Here is a 16106-nt window from a genome sequence, read left to right as displayed (position 1 = left end):
AATAGGCATTCAAGTATTCTAATTCTATCGGAGAGTCCCAGCACACAACAAAACGATACGATTATTGCAAAAGAGTACAAAGTACTCAAATGTAAATTCGGTATTCGAAAACCAGCCTTATATGCCTATTAAAACGCGATTGAAAAGCTAGGCGGCAAAGGAATCCAACTCCGAGCACCAATCAACAACTAAAATACTAATGGAATAGAAAAATATTTAAGATAATACCTTGATGTGGGTTTGTGAAGTTTAAAAAGAGGAAAGTGAAGGATTTCAAATTCTAAGTCTTTTGGCCATTATAAACTGTCCAGTTCGTGCCCATTCGACGACATTAGTCGCACTCGCCGATCTACTCGGCGACCCGCCGAGTGGTCACTACGCTTGCCGAATTTAACAGGACCTTCAGTCAAAGTGAAGGTCCAAACTGCGATCTTTATCGGGCACGCCGACCATTTCGGCGCTTTGCCGACTGACCTTTTACTCGCCAGTATGCATTTTCCAAACACTTTCATCATTTAAACCTGCACCACTAGCACACCATTATTTAGAAAAGCATACAAAAGCATTTAAAACCTTGGGTTGCCTCCAAAGAAGTGCCTTAGTTAACGTTGTGACACGACGCAAGTCCTTACTCACTCTTTTCATTGGTTGGGTTGGTCCTAGTGTTACTAGGTAACCCCGTTAGTTCATTTGAGTGAAGAGGAGGCACTGCATAACTTATAAGTGTCCTGATCAGCTGGATCGATCTAGAATGGGAGCCAATCATTTGATTCAACACTTCAATATTCTCCTTCATCTCTTCCAACATTCGATCTTGTTCGGTGATCTTTTGGAGAATGAGTTGGAGTGTGTCCTCGACACGATTGTTCTTCCTATCTCTAGATTGTTTCCGCTCATGAGGGGGTATGTACCTCCCTTGGCTTTTGCACTAGTCTTCCACCTCTGATATTTTGATAGCTAGCACATTCAGCTGAGTTACCAGTGCGGTTAACTTGAAGTCCCTCTAGACTTCTTGACTCATCTCAGCCAAGTTGCTACCATTTCCCTCAGCCATGCTCGGGTATCTGCCTATATCAACAACTTCAAAGCAAAACAAAACTAAAAGTTAAGTTAGTAAACTATGACTAAGAAGAACATAAATTCTACTAATCTAAAAATTCTCAAATAACACCACTCCCCGACTGCGGCGCCATTTTGATGTTTGCGTAATCAAGACACAACTTTCAATGCAAGTGTCTACGATCGTACAATAGTAAAGTAACCCAACCAAGGGTTGGGATCGTTCCCAAGAGAATGGTTTTGAGAATTAATAGAAAAATAAAATTTAGTTCTAGCTAGTCGTAGCTAAAGACATTAGAGATTAAAAACATTGTAAATTAAAGGGGGGCACAAGAGTGTCAATTAACAATGGGGTTTTGTCACTAGTAAGTAAAAACAACAAAATAAATAAGGATGTCTAAGTAATGAGAGGGGATCCTTGGGATGTGACGAGAATACGGGTTAAGCTATATTATTAGGTACATGCTTTCGATAGAAAATTCATAGAATAATTGTGGCTAGGCAAAACTTTAAGGGGGATAAGCTCTCTCTCGAGCAACTTACCCCGTTTCAAATGCGTTCTTCTCGGACACCCACTTGGCGCATGAAGACCTGCCTACGCCTTAACCACTCACTCTCTTGTGCTGAGTGTGTGGGAATGAGACTAGGATTCACTCTCTCGAGCTGAACCTCATGTTGACCCACTCCCACTTGCCATCAATTTAGTAGTTTTAATTTTACGACTTCTCTCTCTCGAGCAAGCCGAAAACACATAAATAAACTTGTATTTGCAACTACAAATTCATTAAATTCATCCACAACTACTAAACAAAATCACAATTAAACTATCAGCAAGCAAGACCCAACAATTATCTTAACCCATATTTGCTAAATCACACCCCAAGAATTGGGGTTTTGGTATAAATTTCTACTTCTTATACATGTGTGGCTAAAAACCCCAATTCTTGGGGTGTGATTTAGCGAATATGGGTTAAGATAATTGTTGGGTCTTGCTTGCTGATAGTTTAATTGTGATTTCGTTTAGTAGTTGTGGATGAATTTAATGAATTTGTAGTTGCAAATACAAGTTTATTTATGTGTTTTCGGCTTGCTCGAGAGAGAGGTCGTAAAACTAAAACTACTAATTTGATGGCCGGTGGGAGTGGGTCGACATGAGGTTCAGCTCGAGAGAGTGAATCCTAGTCTCATTCCCACACACTCAGCTCGAGAGAGTGAGTGGGTTAACGCGTAGATTGGTCTTCATGCAGCAAGTGGGTGTCTGAGAAGAACGCATTTGAAACGGGGTAAGTTGCTCGAGAGAGAGCTTATCCCCATTAAAGTTTAGCCTAGTCACAATTATTCTATGAATCTTCTATCGAAAGCATGTACCCAATAATCTAGCTTAACCAGAATTCCCGTCACATCCCAAGGATCTCCTCTCATTACTTAGACATCCTTGTTTATTTTACTGTTTTTACTTACTAGTGATAAAACCCCATTGTTAATTGACACTCTTGTGTCCTCCTTTAATTTACAATGTTTTTAATCTTTATTGTGTTTAGTTAGAACTAAATTTTATTCTTCTATTAATTCTTAAAACCACTCTTTTGGGAATGATCCCAACCCTTGGTTGGGTTGCTTTACTATTGTACGATCGTAGACACTTGCATTTGAAGTTGTGTCTTGATTACGCAAACATCAACAACCATTACGAGAAAAAATCACATCACAATTGTTATCTACCAATTGGCCAATTGAAATAAGACTAGTGGAGAGCTTTTGTGATACAAAAACATTCTTGAAAGTTTCAATAATATCCTCAACCTTGGTAATGGGTAAATTACTACCATTGGCAACCTGAATTTGTGTTGGACCATTATACTCACGGATGTTTTTGAGTATATTAGTTGAGTTGATCATATGATTGGAAGCGCCAGAATCAACAAGCCATAATTTAGATATTACCTCATCACCTTGCAGCCCCAAAGCTGAAAATGCTGACAAGATCATTTGTTGTACCATTTCAGGAGTAAGAACTTGTCCTACTGAAGACGAGTTATCTGTAATTGAACCATTTATCCCAACTTGAAAAGCATTTGCCCTACGGTTTTGAGGACGTGTGGGACACTCTTTGATAATGTGTCCTTGTTGTTTACAATAATTACAGAACTTTTTGCCACAATTGCTAGCAATATAACCATATTTCTTGCAACTGTAGCATTGAATTCTAGCCATATCCATGCCCTTTCCTTTCCCTTGAGCTGCAAATGCGACAGTGACAACATTTCCTTGATGAAAAGCATTTGTGTGAAGAGACGTTGCTCTTCACGAAGTAATTCCCTAAAACAGACATCCAACGATGGAGATGGATCACGGTTCATCAAGTTGGAGCGAACATTTTCAAAATTAGATCGTAATTTCATCAAAAATTGATCTCGCTTGCTTTGTTCATGAACTCCTTGAATGATGGAGAGAGATTCAGAAGGTATTTTAGCATAAACGATATCGGTAAATTCAGCCCATAAGTTCTGAAATCCAGAGAAATAATCTTGAACAGAGAGACCTCCTTGAGAATACATAGCAATTTCATGCTCTAACTGAAAGCGCCTTGCGCTATGGTCTTGGTTGTAAACCTTTTGTAAATGATCCCACATGGCCTTTGCTGTCTTGTATGGCCTGAGATTAAGAACAATAAGCGGGTCAATTGACCCTAAAATCCATGTCATCACCCGAGCATCTTTAACCTTCCACTGACCGAGCTTTGTAGGATCAGTAGGAGTAGGATCGCTTCCATCTATATGTCCCCAAAATTCTTTTTCGGTGACAAATAGTTGGAATTGAAATCCCCATTTCTTGTGAAACGAACATAGAAGGACTCAAACTGATATGATGTCATGTTCCTGACAAGCTAAGGAAGATAGAAATGCAATGATACAAAATAACCAGAATGACCAAGACTAAGATTCCAAGATGCCTAAAAATCTGCTATATATCCCTAAATATATGCTATTCCTAATTGTAATATCTCTGAAAATATGCTACATTAATCTATGCTATCTCCTATCATCATTACACAAATATTTAGAGTTATAACATAGATATGTATAGATATTTAGAATCTGTCTAATCATGCTAACAATCTTTTGGATACGTTGCTGGCTACTGTTAAATTTTGCACAAGAGTGGATTGGCATATTCTTCTGTGTGAAGTTTAATTTTGCCTTAACCATTTATTAATCCTCCATTCAGCATTAATCTTCATTAGTTCCCTGCTTTAAATTTTGATTCAAACTCAGTTCCCTCATTAATAAACTACTGAAAGTTAATCCTAAAATTATCTTTGAAAATATTATGCTTCCCCATTCAGTAATTTTCCCAATATACTTCTCTCTTGCCTTCTCTTTGTGTGTGTTTGTATGTCAGTTTGTTTGTTTTAGATATTAAAATAATTCAACAAAGGTGGCTCAAGGGGGTGAAACCCTGTAATCTTTCACCTGATCTCTCCCCCCCTTCTCACTGATTCCCGCTCTCTCTCAGAATATAAAAACATGAACTCCTAATTCATTCTTTCTTCTCTTTACTTACCGAAAAAGAATAATTTCTTTTAATTCTCCCTGGATTTGGGAAAGAGTACCTTTTGCAGCTCAGATCGAAGAAAACCTTGTATGGACTGAAGTAATCCCCTAGAGCTTGATTTGATAGATTCTCCAGAGCGATGATTTGTTTCGGTTACCAATAAAGCAATCACACCCTTTCACGAGACATCAAAAGGGTAAACTCACTCTTTTCATTGTTTATGTTGATGACATAGTAATGACAATAGATGACAAAGAGGAGATGATGCGAATGAAGTTGTTAGCACAAGAATTTGAGATCAAAGATCTAGGGAGGTTGCAGTATTTCATGCAGATTGGGGTTGCTAGATCAAAAAGAGGAATCTTTGTTTCTGAAAGAAAATATATTCTAAATCTCTAAAAAGTAACTGTTATGAGCCAGCAAAATCTCCTATTGAAAACAATCACCAGTTACAAACATGGATTGGAAGGGTTAGTTGATAAGGAGAGATAATAGAGGTTGTTTGGAAGACTCATTTATCTCTCTCACACTAAACCAGACATTGCCTATTCATCAGCTCGCTAAGTTGGTTCATTCATGATCCTCAAGATCCTCATATGTAACCTGTTGCTTGCATTTTGTATTATCGGAGGTCTGCTCCAGGGAAAGGTTTGCTTTTCTGTAAACATGGTCACCTCCAGATAGAAGCTTTTTATAGTTGCGGATTGGCTGTATGTTTAGCTGATAGATGATCTATATCCGATTGCTGTACATTAATAGAAGGGAACCTAGTTATTTGGAGAAGTAAAATAGTAAAGTGTAATTGCAAGATCAAGTGTAGACGTAGAATATAGATCTATGACCCAAGGTGTTTGTGAGATTCTTAGGCTACAAAAGTTACGGGAACATTGAGATTGTTCAAAAAAGGGAATTCCTTGTACTGCAAAAATTAAGCTGCAATCGATATAAGCTCAGAATCCATTTCAACATTGTCCCCAAAAAAACATATTGAAAGTGATCGTCACTTCATCAAAGAGAGAGTTACTAGTGAGTAGTGACACCTTGAGTTTGCTTCATGTACTGTTAGAAAAATAGCTAGCAGATGTGCATACAAATGGGCTTAGCAGAAAGACTTTTGATACTTTGGTTTGCAAGTTGGACACTGCGAGATGTATGTGACTATGTTCCAACTTGAGGGGGAGTGTTGATTGTGTTAATTAATTAGAGCATCATTTTAGGACATATTATTTTTCCTTTTCCTAGCGTAATTTAGGAAAAAGATATCTTCTTTTATTGTAATTGATTGTCTTCCCTTAATTTGTTAGGATTCACTTGTAGTAATATCCCTTCTCATGGGATGCAAATACATACAAAAATACAAGAAGTCTTTCTTCTTCTAAACACTACAGTAGTTTATCCTTAACCACCCAAACCGAATCATTCTTGTGCAAAGTTCGTGGCAAGCGAACAACAAAGTCCGTAGTGATCCATTCACACTTTTACTGCTGAAAGAGCGATGCATGTGCCAAACCAGTGGATGTCTGATGCTGGTGCTTGAGCTGCTAATAGTTCAAGCAACAAGGTACATGTTGCTACCACTTTTTTCATCCGTTTCTACCAATACAACTCCCGAGGGTCCTGATACATCTTTGTAGAGACCAAATGTATTGAGTACCTTGAACTGGGCACCTCAAACAATTAAAATCAGGAACACAAAGTCGACCACCACAATGAAGAACCCCTTCATCATCAATGGTATAATCAGTGAACCGTCCTAAACCACGCTCCTGAAGCTCAGCTAAATGAGAAGCCTCATCCTGTTTGTCTCTCCCTAATCTGTGTGACTAAGGAAGACCATGTCATAATGCACACAAGTACTCTGCCTGGTACTGAATCATCAATCCTAACCCTTGGGTTAGCAAATTCTAAACCTCAATAGCCATAGGCTTTCTATCAACTCGCAATATTGCCAAACTCCCCATAGATTTGCGATTTAAGGCATTAACTACCACATTAGCTTTACCTTGATGATACAAGATAGTGATGTCATAAAGTTTTAATAACTCAAGCCACTTGCGCTGCCTGAAATTCTAGTCCATTTAGTTGAATCTGCACAGCAAACTCTTATGGTCGGTGTAAAATTTACATGATTCACCATATAGGTAGTGCCACCATATCATCAAAGCAGCAACCACAACCAACTAATCAAGAGTCAGATAGTTCCCTCATGATTTTTTACAGTCGTGAGACATAGAACACCTTCCTATCAGGACACATTCAAGGCCAATGCATGAAGCATCACATTATATGCCATGTAACTTATTGGTCCGGTAGGAAGTGTCAAAATTGGAGTTGTGGTCAAGATAAGCTTTTGGAAGCTTGCCTCACAATCATCTGACTGTTGAAACTGAACTCCCTTTGAGTCAATCTAGTCAATGGTGTTGCCAAAACTGAAAACTTTCTCACAAACTGTTTGTAGTAACTTGCCAGGCCTAAGAAATTAGAGATATCTGTTGTAGTAGACGAGTAGTATGTCTAAAGCCAGTTTGAACTGCCTCAATCTTCTTTGGATCTACCCCAACCTATCTCTAGTTACCACACTACCCAAAAATGATGCCATGTCAAGCCAAAACTCACACTTGGAGAACTTGGTGTAAAGCTTTCGTTTCCCAAGTGTCTGTAGGACAATCCTCAGGTGCTCCTCGTGTTCCATCTCGCTACAGGGATAGACTAAGATCTCATCAATGAACTTGATCACCAATGTATCAAGATACGACTCGCCACCCGTCCATTAAAAAACTATGGGCATTTGTAATCCCAAAAGACAAACCAGAAACTCGCAGTGACATATCTAGTACGAAATGCAGCCTTTGAGATGTTCTCCTTGATTCTCTTGGTGATGTGATATTCCCACCTCAAGTCAATCTTAGAAAAACAAACCTTGTAACTGGTCAAACAAGTCATCAATGCGAGACAAAAGGTACTTGTCCTTCATTGCACCTTGTTCAACTGCCTATATTCAATGTACATGCACATATAACTATCTTTCTTCTTCACAAATAACGTTGATGCATTTGAAGGTGAAACACTAGGCTGGATGAAGCCTTTGTAAAACAAATCCTGAATCTGTTCTTCACTAGACAAGTTCACTACACAACTGTGGAACCTGTTCCTCAGTCTTACAAAGACGGAATGGATAATGCCTGAACATACTGCAGATTTGATGAGCTGCTTGATGAGAAGAGGGGGTAGCAAGAGTCAGAAAAAATGGTGGAGGATAATACCCTCATGCATACGGTGGACAGTATGGAAGGAAAGGAATTGAAGATGTTTTGAAGGCAAGATCAAGTCCATTCATGATGTGAAATGGAACTGTTTGGTGTCTTTTTTTTCTTGGTGTAGAGGAAATGGTATAGAGGAAGTAGATGAGATGATAGATTTCTTAGGTGCTCTGTAAAGTTTGAAAGTTTAACCTTACTACCTTGTAACTTTTCGGAGGTGGCCAGCATTTCTTAATGCTGAAGAATACAACAATACTAATTCTCAAAAAAAAAAAAACTCTAATTGATGTTATAGAAATGCAATGAACCTCCTTTTAGCTTGTATGAATCCACCACAAGTCAAGAACTAGGTCCCTTGACAATATTAAGAACAGTAAAGAACAAAAACCTAAAGTAATGAACAAGGGAGTTTACATGGAAACCTCATTGCTCAAGGGAGGAGAAAACCACGATCTGTCACATAGGATTTCTCAACAACTTTGTCACGACCTAATTCCTCAAGTCATGATGGCACCTACTATAACCCACCAGTAGGTAAGCCAATCCGTAACCCAGAACAACAAGTAATGAGCATAAGGGTAGAAAGAATGCGGAAGCGACAATTTAACAACTGAAATAGAGAACAGGTGGAAGCAAACCAAAATATATTACAATAAGATCCCTCTAGAACCTGGAAGTCAGAAGTACAGAGCTCCTAGTACAAAAAGAGTACAAGTCCCAAAAGTGGACCCAAAAATACAAGGCTTTTCTCAGAAAGCAAAAGACTAGCCAACAAAATACAAATATAGACAGGCAAGTACAGGACGCCATGGGCTCACTCTCGTCTCTGAACTGAAGCTGCAGCAGGCTCGAATATCAATGCTGGTAACTGGTGCTTGGACTTGCATCACTAAACAAATGCAGAGTGTAGCTTGAGTATTAAAACAAGTACTCAATAAGCATCATAGGTCGACTGAGCAAGAGAAGTAAAGCAATATGAAAAACGAGAATAAAGCACAAACAAAGGTCAAGAGACCGAAAGTTAAAAGAAATGAACGTGAGTGTACTAAGGACAAAAATGAAATAAGTACAACTAACTAAATCTAACTAGTTCCTTATTAATCCAGAAGGTACACTCATGTGCAAGTTTAAGTAAAAACTTGAACGGGCCCCCATAAGCCTGACAAATACACATAATAGCTAAAACTACTAAGAGCATGTCACAGTGAGTCTAGAGCCGGAGGGTGCGTGACCTGTACCTCGAACCGCGAATAGATCTCCCAAAAGAACTGAACCACAAGAAATCTCATCACAATAATAAATGGTAAGAGTTGGGCTAGTTGGGTTGGGATATGACCTATTGTTTAGCCCATTCTTTGATGCATACCAAGTAACCTTTGGCCGAGTTACTTCCCCATTTATTGGTTCAACCCATCTTGACAAGCACAAATCACCTTAACTCGCCCATTTGACACCGCTATCCTGCATGGCGGACATTCCAATTTCTATTATATCACTAGAAAACAGAAGCCCTTAAGAATGTTCAACATCTGGTAAAGTTTTGCTTTTTTGGGATGGAAAGGTGAGTCTGGGGGTGTTCGCGAACCATAAATGTTGTTTCTTCTCCTAGATGTAAGTGTTGATTCCAAATCTACAAAACACATGTCCCCTTAAGTGCTCTAACCAATTGTATTCTGACCAGGCTTCGAAAAATTTCGAGATCACCGCTTTTCTCGAGAATCAAGGGGTCAAGAGCTTAATCTTGAACCCTCACCATACCTTGTTGATAAGAGGTTAAGTAGTTACAGACTTACCGATGGTTGTGCAATTTAGGAAATTTAGGTTGTGATGAAGTGGTATCAGAGGTTCACGGTCTTATGAAAAGTTATGAGCAATGTTACCTTCAAGAGGCTACAAGGCTTATTAGTAAATTCCTTTCATGGGAACAAAGTTGGAAAATGACAATCTCTTGCTGTTCATATTTGATGCTTCAGGAAGAGAGATGTGTGCCAAACTTAGTTGGCATTTTACTCATTGCTAAACTTTGACATTCTACGTGCATTTCACTCCCTAATTCTTAGGCTTTTTCTCTTGAAGTCATAGACCAAATAAGGCATATCTGTCCAAGAATTTAATCTCTCTGCTGAGCTATGGAGGAGTCCAGAAAGAATACTTTATGGAGCTTTTGGGAAGTGCACTGGAAGAGACGAAACAAGTATATTTGAGGAAACGTGCAGCTCTAAAAGGTAATAGCAGAATCAGATACTCCTATTGCATTTATCTTCTTATGCTGTTAAGTCTTGTAACATAACCGTGGAATCATCCATACTGCAATCTTATATTCTTTAGTGTTCTTTTGTCGTAATATGTTTACTCCTCAGTCATAGAAAGGTAGGGAGGAATAAGTGTCCAATTATTTCTGTCACTATCTGTCATTTAATATGTGAAACCTGTCAGAACTTATTTGCTGAGTCATTTCTTCAACTCTTCAAATAGTTGCTATCAACTATAGAGAAATGGATGATGATTGTCTAACAGCAAGGATGATATCGTCTGGGATACCTCTCAATGAACCTCATCTCTGTGCTCGCTTGTCTAGGCTTGCAAAGATTGAAAGAACTAAGCTTAGAGGAGGAAAACTTCCTATAAGTGACAGTTTTTATCTTATGGGAACAGCTGACCCCACTGGTGTACTGGAAAGCAATGAAGTCTGTGTTATTCTGTAAGTAGACTGAAAATCATTATCTGTACAAGCTTTTGGAGCTTTTATATGTTTTTTATATTCTGTGTTTGAGAGATAAGGAAATGTACCTGCCAATGGCAACTGTAAGGATGTTTATAGTTTGACCCTGCTATCTGACCCCCCTCCTATTCAGAGGATCTATATTTTCAACAGGATGCATTACCTTTTTGCATTCTAGCGGTGTGGCTTAACTGTTCCTTGACAATAAATAGTGACCCAAGGAAATCATGATGGTTACAAGCAAATGAATTCCTATTTCACCAATGTATTTTTGTTTGCTACTTCCATCCATGACTTTTTCTGTCTTCCTCCATCTTTTAGCACTATTTTTCTGCCACAATGTGTAGCAGCTTAAATTCTTTGTTTTGTAAGTTTTAACAATGATAATTGATAATTGAGGAGAGATGCTGAAAATGACATTTACAATTATTTGAAATTATAGTGAGCTAAGGTTTTCTTCCAAAGAGAATTTAAGCTTTGAAACATGATAATTAGTTTAGATTCTGATCTAGTATGCTTATTTTAATAATCTCATTTTATGGGGAATATCTCAGCTTCTGATCCCTTTTTCAATTGTGCATCACATATGCAGAGATAATGGCCATATATCTGGGCGTGTTTTGGTCTATAGAAATCCTGGTCTTCACTTTGGAGATGTGCATGTGATGAAAGCGCGATATGTGGAAGAGCTTGCAGATGTTGTTGGTGATGCCAAATATGGTATATTTTTTTCAACTAAAGGTCCAAGGTCAGCTGCTACTGAGATTGCAAATGGTGACTTTGATGGTGATATGTATTGGGTTTCCATAAACCGTAAGGTTGGTTTTCAGATGGTTTTTCTCAAAGTTACTCTCTGGAAGGAAGAGAGCATACTTATTGTTAGATCCCACATTGGTTGGAATTTAAAATGGATTTTCTTATATGGTCTTGGGCGATCATGAGGTAGCTTTTCAGTTAGGTTATGTCCAATGTCCATTTCTCATGATGATATCAAAATCAGGCCCATCCTAGTTGTATTGATGTTTACTCGATGTTGGGCTCCCATATTGTATTGTCTACACTCTAGATGTCTAATCTTTGGCGTGGGTGTGTGGTGTGTGTTGAGTCCCACATTGGTGTGGGAGGTGCAATTTGGTCTCTTTGTATGGTCTTAGGCAATCTTCATCACATGAGCTAGTTTTGGTGTTGAGTTAGGCCCAAGGTCCATTTTCTTATCATGGTATGAGAACCAATGTTTACTCAATTTCTTGGTTTATCCAATGTTGGGTCCCCATGTTATATGCCCATGCTCTAGATGTCCAGTTCTGGGTATGCTGGAGGGTGTAAGATTATATCGGTTGGAGATTTAAAAATGGGTCTCTTTATACAATCTTGGGCAATCCTTCCCTCATGAACTAGCTTTTGGGGTTGAGTTAGGCTCAAGATCCATTTCTCATCACTTGCATCTGTTTCATGCTGGGTATTGATTGTTTACTAGAATTTCTGACTACCTGTCTTGGAGGAATACAGTTGTACATCATTTGGTTTTACTATTTCAGGTAGTAGATTCTTATACAACAAGTAGACCATGGAGTCGCATGCATTCAACTCCTAAGGCAGTTAGCAAAAAGCCAAGTGAATTTTCAGCTGATGAATTGGAATATGAGCTTTTTAGGCAATTTCTGGAAGCAAAGTCTAAAGGGTATGCTTACTATTTTATTCTGATGTTTAATTTAAGAAGTTCAGTAATCTGAACACCATCATTGTATCCAGAGATATTTTGACTTGTCTTCCGCTTCAGAGGGATTTAACAGGCAAAGAAATGGTTTCTGATATCCAGCGAGCTGGCATGTTTTCTAGTTATATTTTCTTGGTTGGAGAAACTATCTAGGTGGTCGATAATGGGAATTGAGAGAAGTACAAGACCAGTAATACTACCTCCTAGATGGCCTGCTGAATATGCAACGCTTATCGTCAATTGCTCATCATTTAATTCAAAGTTCATGATTGAATTTGAGTATTTTGAACAATCTTGTTTTTGTGATACTTCTAGCCATAGCTAACACGTTCATTTATTAATTGTTCAAATTTTTTTTTAGCCTTTCTTCCTTCTTGTTTCTAATGTAGTCCCTTTCTGCTGTTTTAGTGCCAATATGTCTGTGGCAGCTGATAGCTGGCTGGCATTTATGGATCGTCTTCTGATGCTGCGAGATGATAATGTGGATGAGATGCATAGCTTGAAAGGCAAGATGCTTCACTTGATTGACATCTACTATGATGCATTAGATGCACCTAAAAGCGGGAAGAAGGTTAATTTAACTTAAATTCTGCCCTCGGTTTGGTGGCTGTATTTATTTTATCTATTTCTCTAACTTTTCTATTATGATACCTCAAACTGCTTATGTTTGAACCAAGAAAGTTTTACCAACCACCAACCTTCCTTTCAGCTTGAATGCAGAGTTTCTAACACATTGCATGTTATTCTGGCAAGACAGGTTAGCATCCCTCATGATCTGAAGGCAAACAAGTTCCCCCACTATATGGCAAAAGGGAACTCCCTCAGCTATCATTCAACTTCTATTCTGGGTCAGATTTATGATTATGTCGACACATATCCAGATGAAGATTTGTGTATAACAGGTTAAAGCTCCCCTATTGCATGCATAAGATTTGGGCTGGTGTTTCCAACCGTCTTTTATAGTTTAAGAAGCCCCATTGTTGCATAGTGTTTGAGCTTATGCTTTCCTATTGCATGCATAAGATTTGATGATTCAATTGAAGATTATAGCAGTTGAGTGATGATTGTGTTGCTTCTTTGTTGTGTGTAGAGATCTCTAAACTGCCTTGCTTTGAAGTTGAAATCCCTCAAACATGCATGGAATTGTGGAGAGGAAGATATGAAGAGTACAAAAAGGATATGACACGGGCCATGAACTTAGGTTGTGAACTTAGAATCACCTCTTGCAATGAAGTTATAAACAAGTACAAGAAGGTTAGTTTTTCCTTCATGTCAATTTTCAGTCACACAGATTGTCATTAACAAATATTCAGTTGATTTGTTGCAATGCAGTTGCTATATGGTGCTGTGGAGTTTGAACAAACTGTAAGAAAGACTGAAGACATTTTCGACGAGGCCCTTGCAATATATCATGTAACATATGATAATGCGAGGATCACATACAGCATAGAGAAATGTGGTTTTGCTTGGAAAGTAGCTGGTTCTGCTCTGTGCAGGATCCACACCATGTATCGCAAGGAAAAAGACTTCCCCATTTTGCCATCTGTTTTGCAGGAAATACACTAGACATATTGTAACATTGAAGTGATCAATAAATATCTACTTAGCATTCTATTCTATGTGATGACGTCCAAATTTACTTCTCAAGCACAGACATAACAATATAGTTAACCTAATTTTATTTTATTTTGGCAAATTTACGACAGTGTCTAGCGGTCTTTTATTAGAAATAAAAATCTCAATAGGGATAAGTACAAGCAAGGGGGGTTAGGCCTTACCTTATCAATCCTAATGTGGTAACAAACCTCTACTAACTAACAAGCATGAAGAAAATACTAGCTAGAAAGAACTAGGTATTTTGTGATCACCACAGAGTTTGTAATACACTCTATGATGATATTACAAATGAGGATGCTTAAATAGTGCAAAAATATAACAACCAAGAAGAAGGTTGAGTTATCGACCTCAACTTTCCTTTTAAAGATGCATGAATGAAAAAGAATTGATTGCCCATCTAAAGTAACCTGAAGTATTTTGTTCTTGTATTCTTCAAATCTATCCAACAACACTTGATATTTCATCACTTCTTGGAATTATTGGATCTTGTTGAATATGTTGACACTGTCATATGATTCTGCTTTGCCAGTCACATCGGTAGGTACCTTGGAACAACCTCCTCAATCACCTTGCCATCCTAACTATTCTTTACCTTGGAACAACCTCCTCAATCACCTTGCCATCCTAACTATTCTTTCTTCCATGCTTCTTTTTGTTATTGCGTTGTTGCCTAGGAGAAATATCTGCATCCCTAGCTGCATTCTCAAAAACATTGATCCAGCCAATCCTCTTCATCACTTTCCTCGTCTTGTAGGTTAGCAAACTGATTTGGGGAGAAAGTACTACTACCACCAACTTGTAGTTGTTTGTTAGTGTTAATAGGTGTAAGAGAAACCACCCTTCCAACATCAGCCCCCCCCCCCCCCCCCCCCCCCCCAATGCATCAATAAGCTCCTTGTCACTAATAGAAACTTTTTGAACATTAGAACCTGCTAAAATCAATTGTCACCCCCGATGTAATGGAGATGAAATATAGGCAATGCTACTACGCTTAGGCACAAAGGCTGGTGCTCCAGGGATCAATTTACTATGAGGTGTGACATGCTCTTCCTCTTCTTCTACCATATTCGCCCATCTAATATTTGTTGAAGTAGCTGCTGCTTTTTTTGATGGCACCACATTCCAGCCTTTACTGCCATGTTGAGCAGAGACCTCACCATTGGATTTTTCAACTCGTTGTGTTGCCTCATGTTTAGTCTCTTTAGCATGTTTACCCTGTCCAACAACTAAATGTTGCCTATGATTTTCATCTGATTCATGTGCATTAACATCACCTAGTTGTTGTCGAGAATCAACTAGTGATGCATCAACCACAACTCTTGAATTTGTGTTCTCCAATCTTTGAGATACACCATGATGTACATTCAATATAGTAGTTGCAGATGTCGACGAACCAATTTTTGTCACATTTTGATTATCCTCAACGCCAACCGATTGTGATGTCTCAATAGTTTTCAAAGTTGAGGCATGCCCCTGTTTTTCGACGCGCCCCCCGGCGCCCCCCAAAGCCTTATCAGATTCGCGTTCACTGCCTATAGAAACTGAAAATTTCTCCTTGACATTAGGATCAAATTCAACAGTAGCAATACCTATTGGAACGTTGTCTGTAGGAACAACTTGATTTCCAACCGTTGTTTTGATATTAACTAGATTATTTTGGACCTCAACAACACCTTGTGCCTCATTATCTGATGGTTTTTCCGCCAACAAATCATAATTCAAGCCTGCTTGAGCTTGAGGATTTTTTGGAACCAAAATAGGACTGGAATTATTGTGCATTGCATCATCGGGTTTTGATGATTCAGTTATCGCCAATACATTGTTTTTGGTGCACGTACTTGGATTTTTATCATTGTCTCTTTGAATAACTTCTTCTAGTCCCCTCTTCTCATTCAAAATTCTCCTTGCGTCACCCTTATATTTTTGGATTTCATGCGCAATTTCTTCTTCTCTTACGCCTACTTCTTGATCATGGACTATGTTCTTTTTCAAGATTAGACGACAATTTGTTTCAGCATGACCTTGATGCTTGCAATTAGCACAATACAGATGGAGATTATCATAAACAATCTCCTGAAAGTGCTCCAAAATCTTACTAGATTCCTCATCCAAATACTGGAGTTTAATTCGTTTAGGGTGCTTGTCCAATATATCAAGTTCAACTTTTACTCTTGTT

At 38.4% G+C, this 16106-nt stretch overlaps 1 protein-coding gene across 1 annotated transcript in view; it reads left to right on the top strand.

Moving 5' to 3' along the window:
* Positions 1–13932, top strand: part of LOC125874389 (probable RNA-dependent RNA polymerase 3) — a 44113-nt gene extending 30181 nt beyond the window's left edge. The window contains exons 12-19 of the mRNA XM_049555268.1: positions 9951–10099; positions 10350–10575; positions 11189–11414; positions 12135–12277; positions 12722–12884; positions 13071–13215; positions 13404–13567; positions 13646–13932. Coding sequence (XP_049411225.1) covers positions 9951–10099; positions 10350–10575; positions 11189–11414; positions 12135–12277; positions 12722–12884; positions 13071–13215; positions 13404–13567; positions 13646–13879 — 1450 coding nt within the window. The 3' untranslated portion in view covers positions 13880–13932. The remainder of the gene's footprint in view (positions 1–9950; positions 10100–10349; positions 10576–11188; positions 11415–12134; positions 12278–12721; positions 12885–13070; positions 13216–13403; positions 13568–13645) is intronic.
* Positions 13933–16106: the final 2174 nt, after the last annotated feature.

Source organism: Solanum stenotomum, chromosome 8, assembly GCF_019186545.1.
Source record: "Solanum stenotomum isolate F172 chromosome 8, ASM1918654v1, whole genome shotgun sequence".
NCBI lineage: Eukaryota > Viridiplantae > Streptophyta > Magnoliopsida > Solanales > Solanaceae > Solanum > Solanum stenotomum.
The sequence above is the reverse complement of the archived record's forward strand: the minus strand, read 5'-3'. Positions and strand labels throughout refer to the sequence as shown.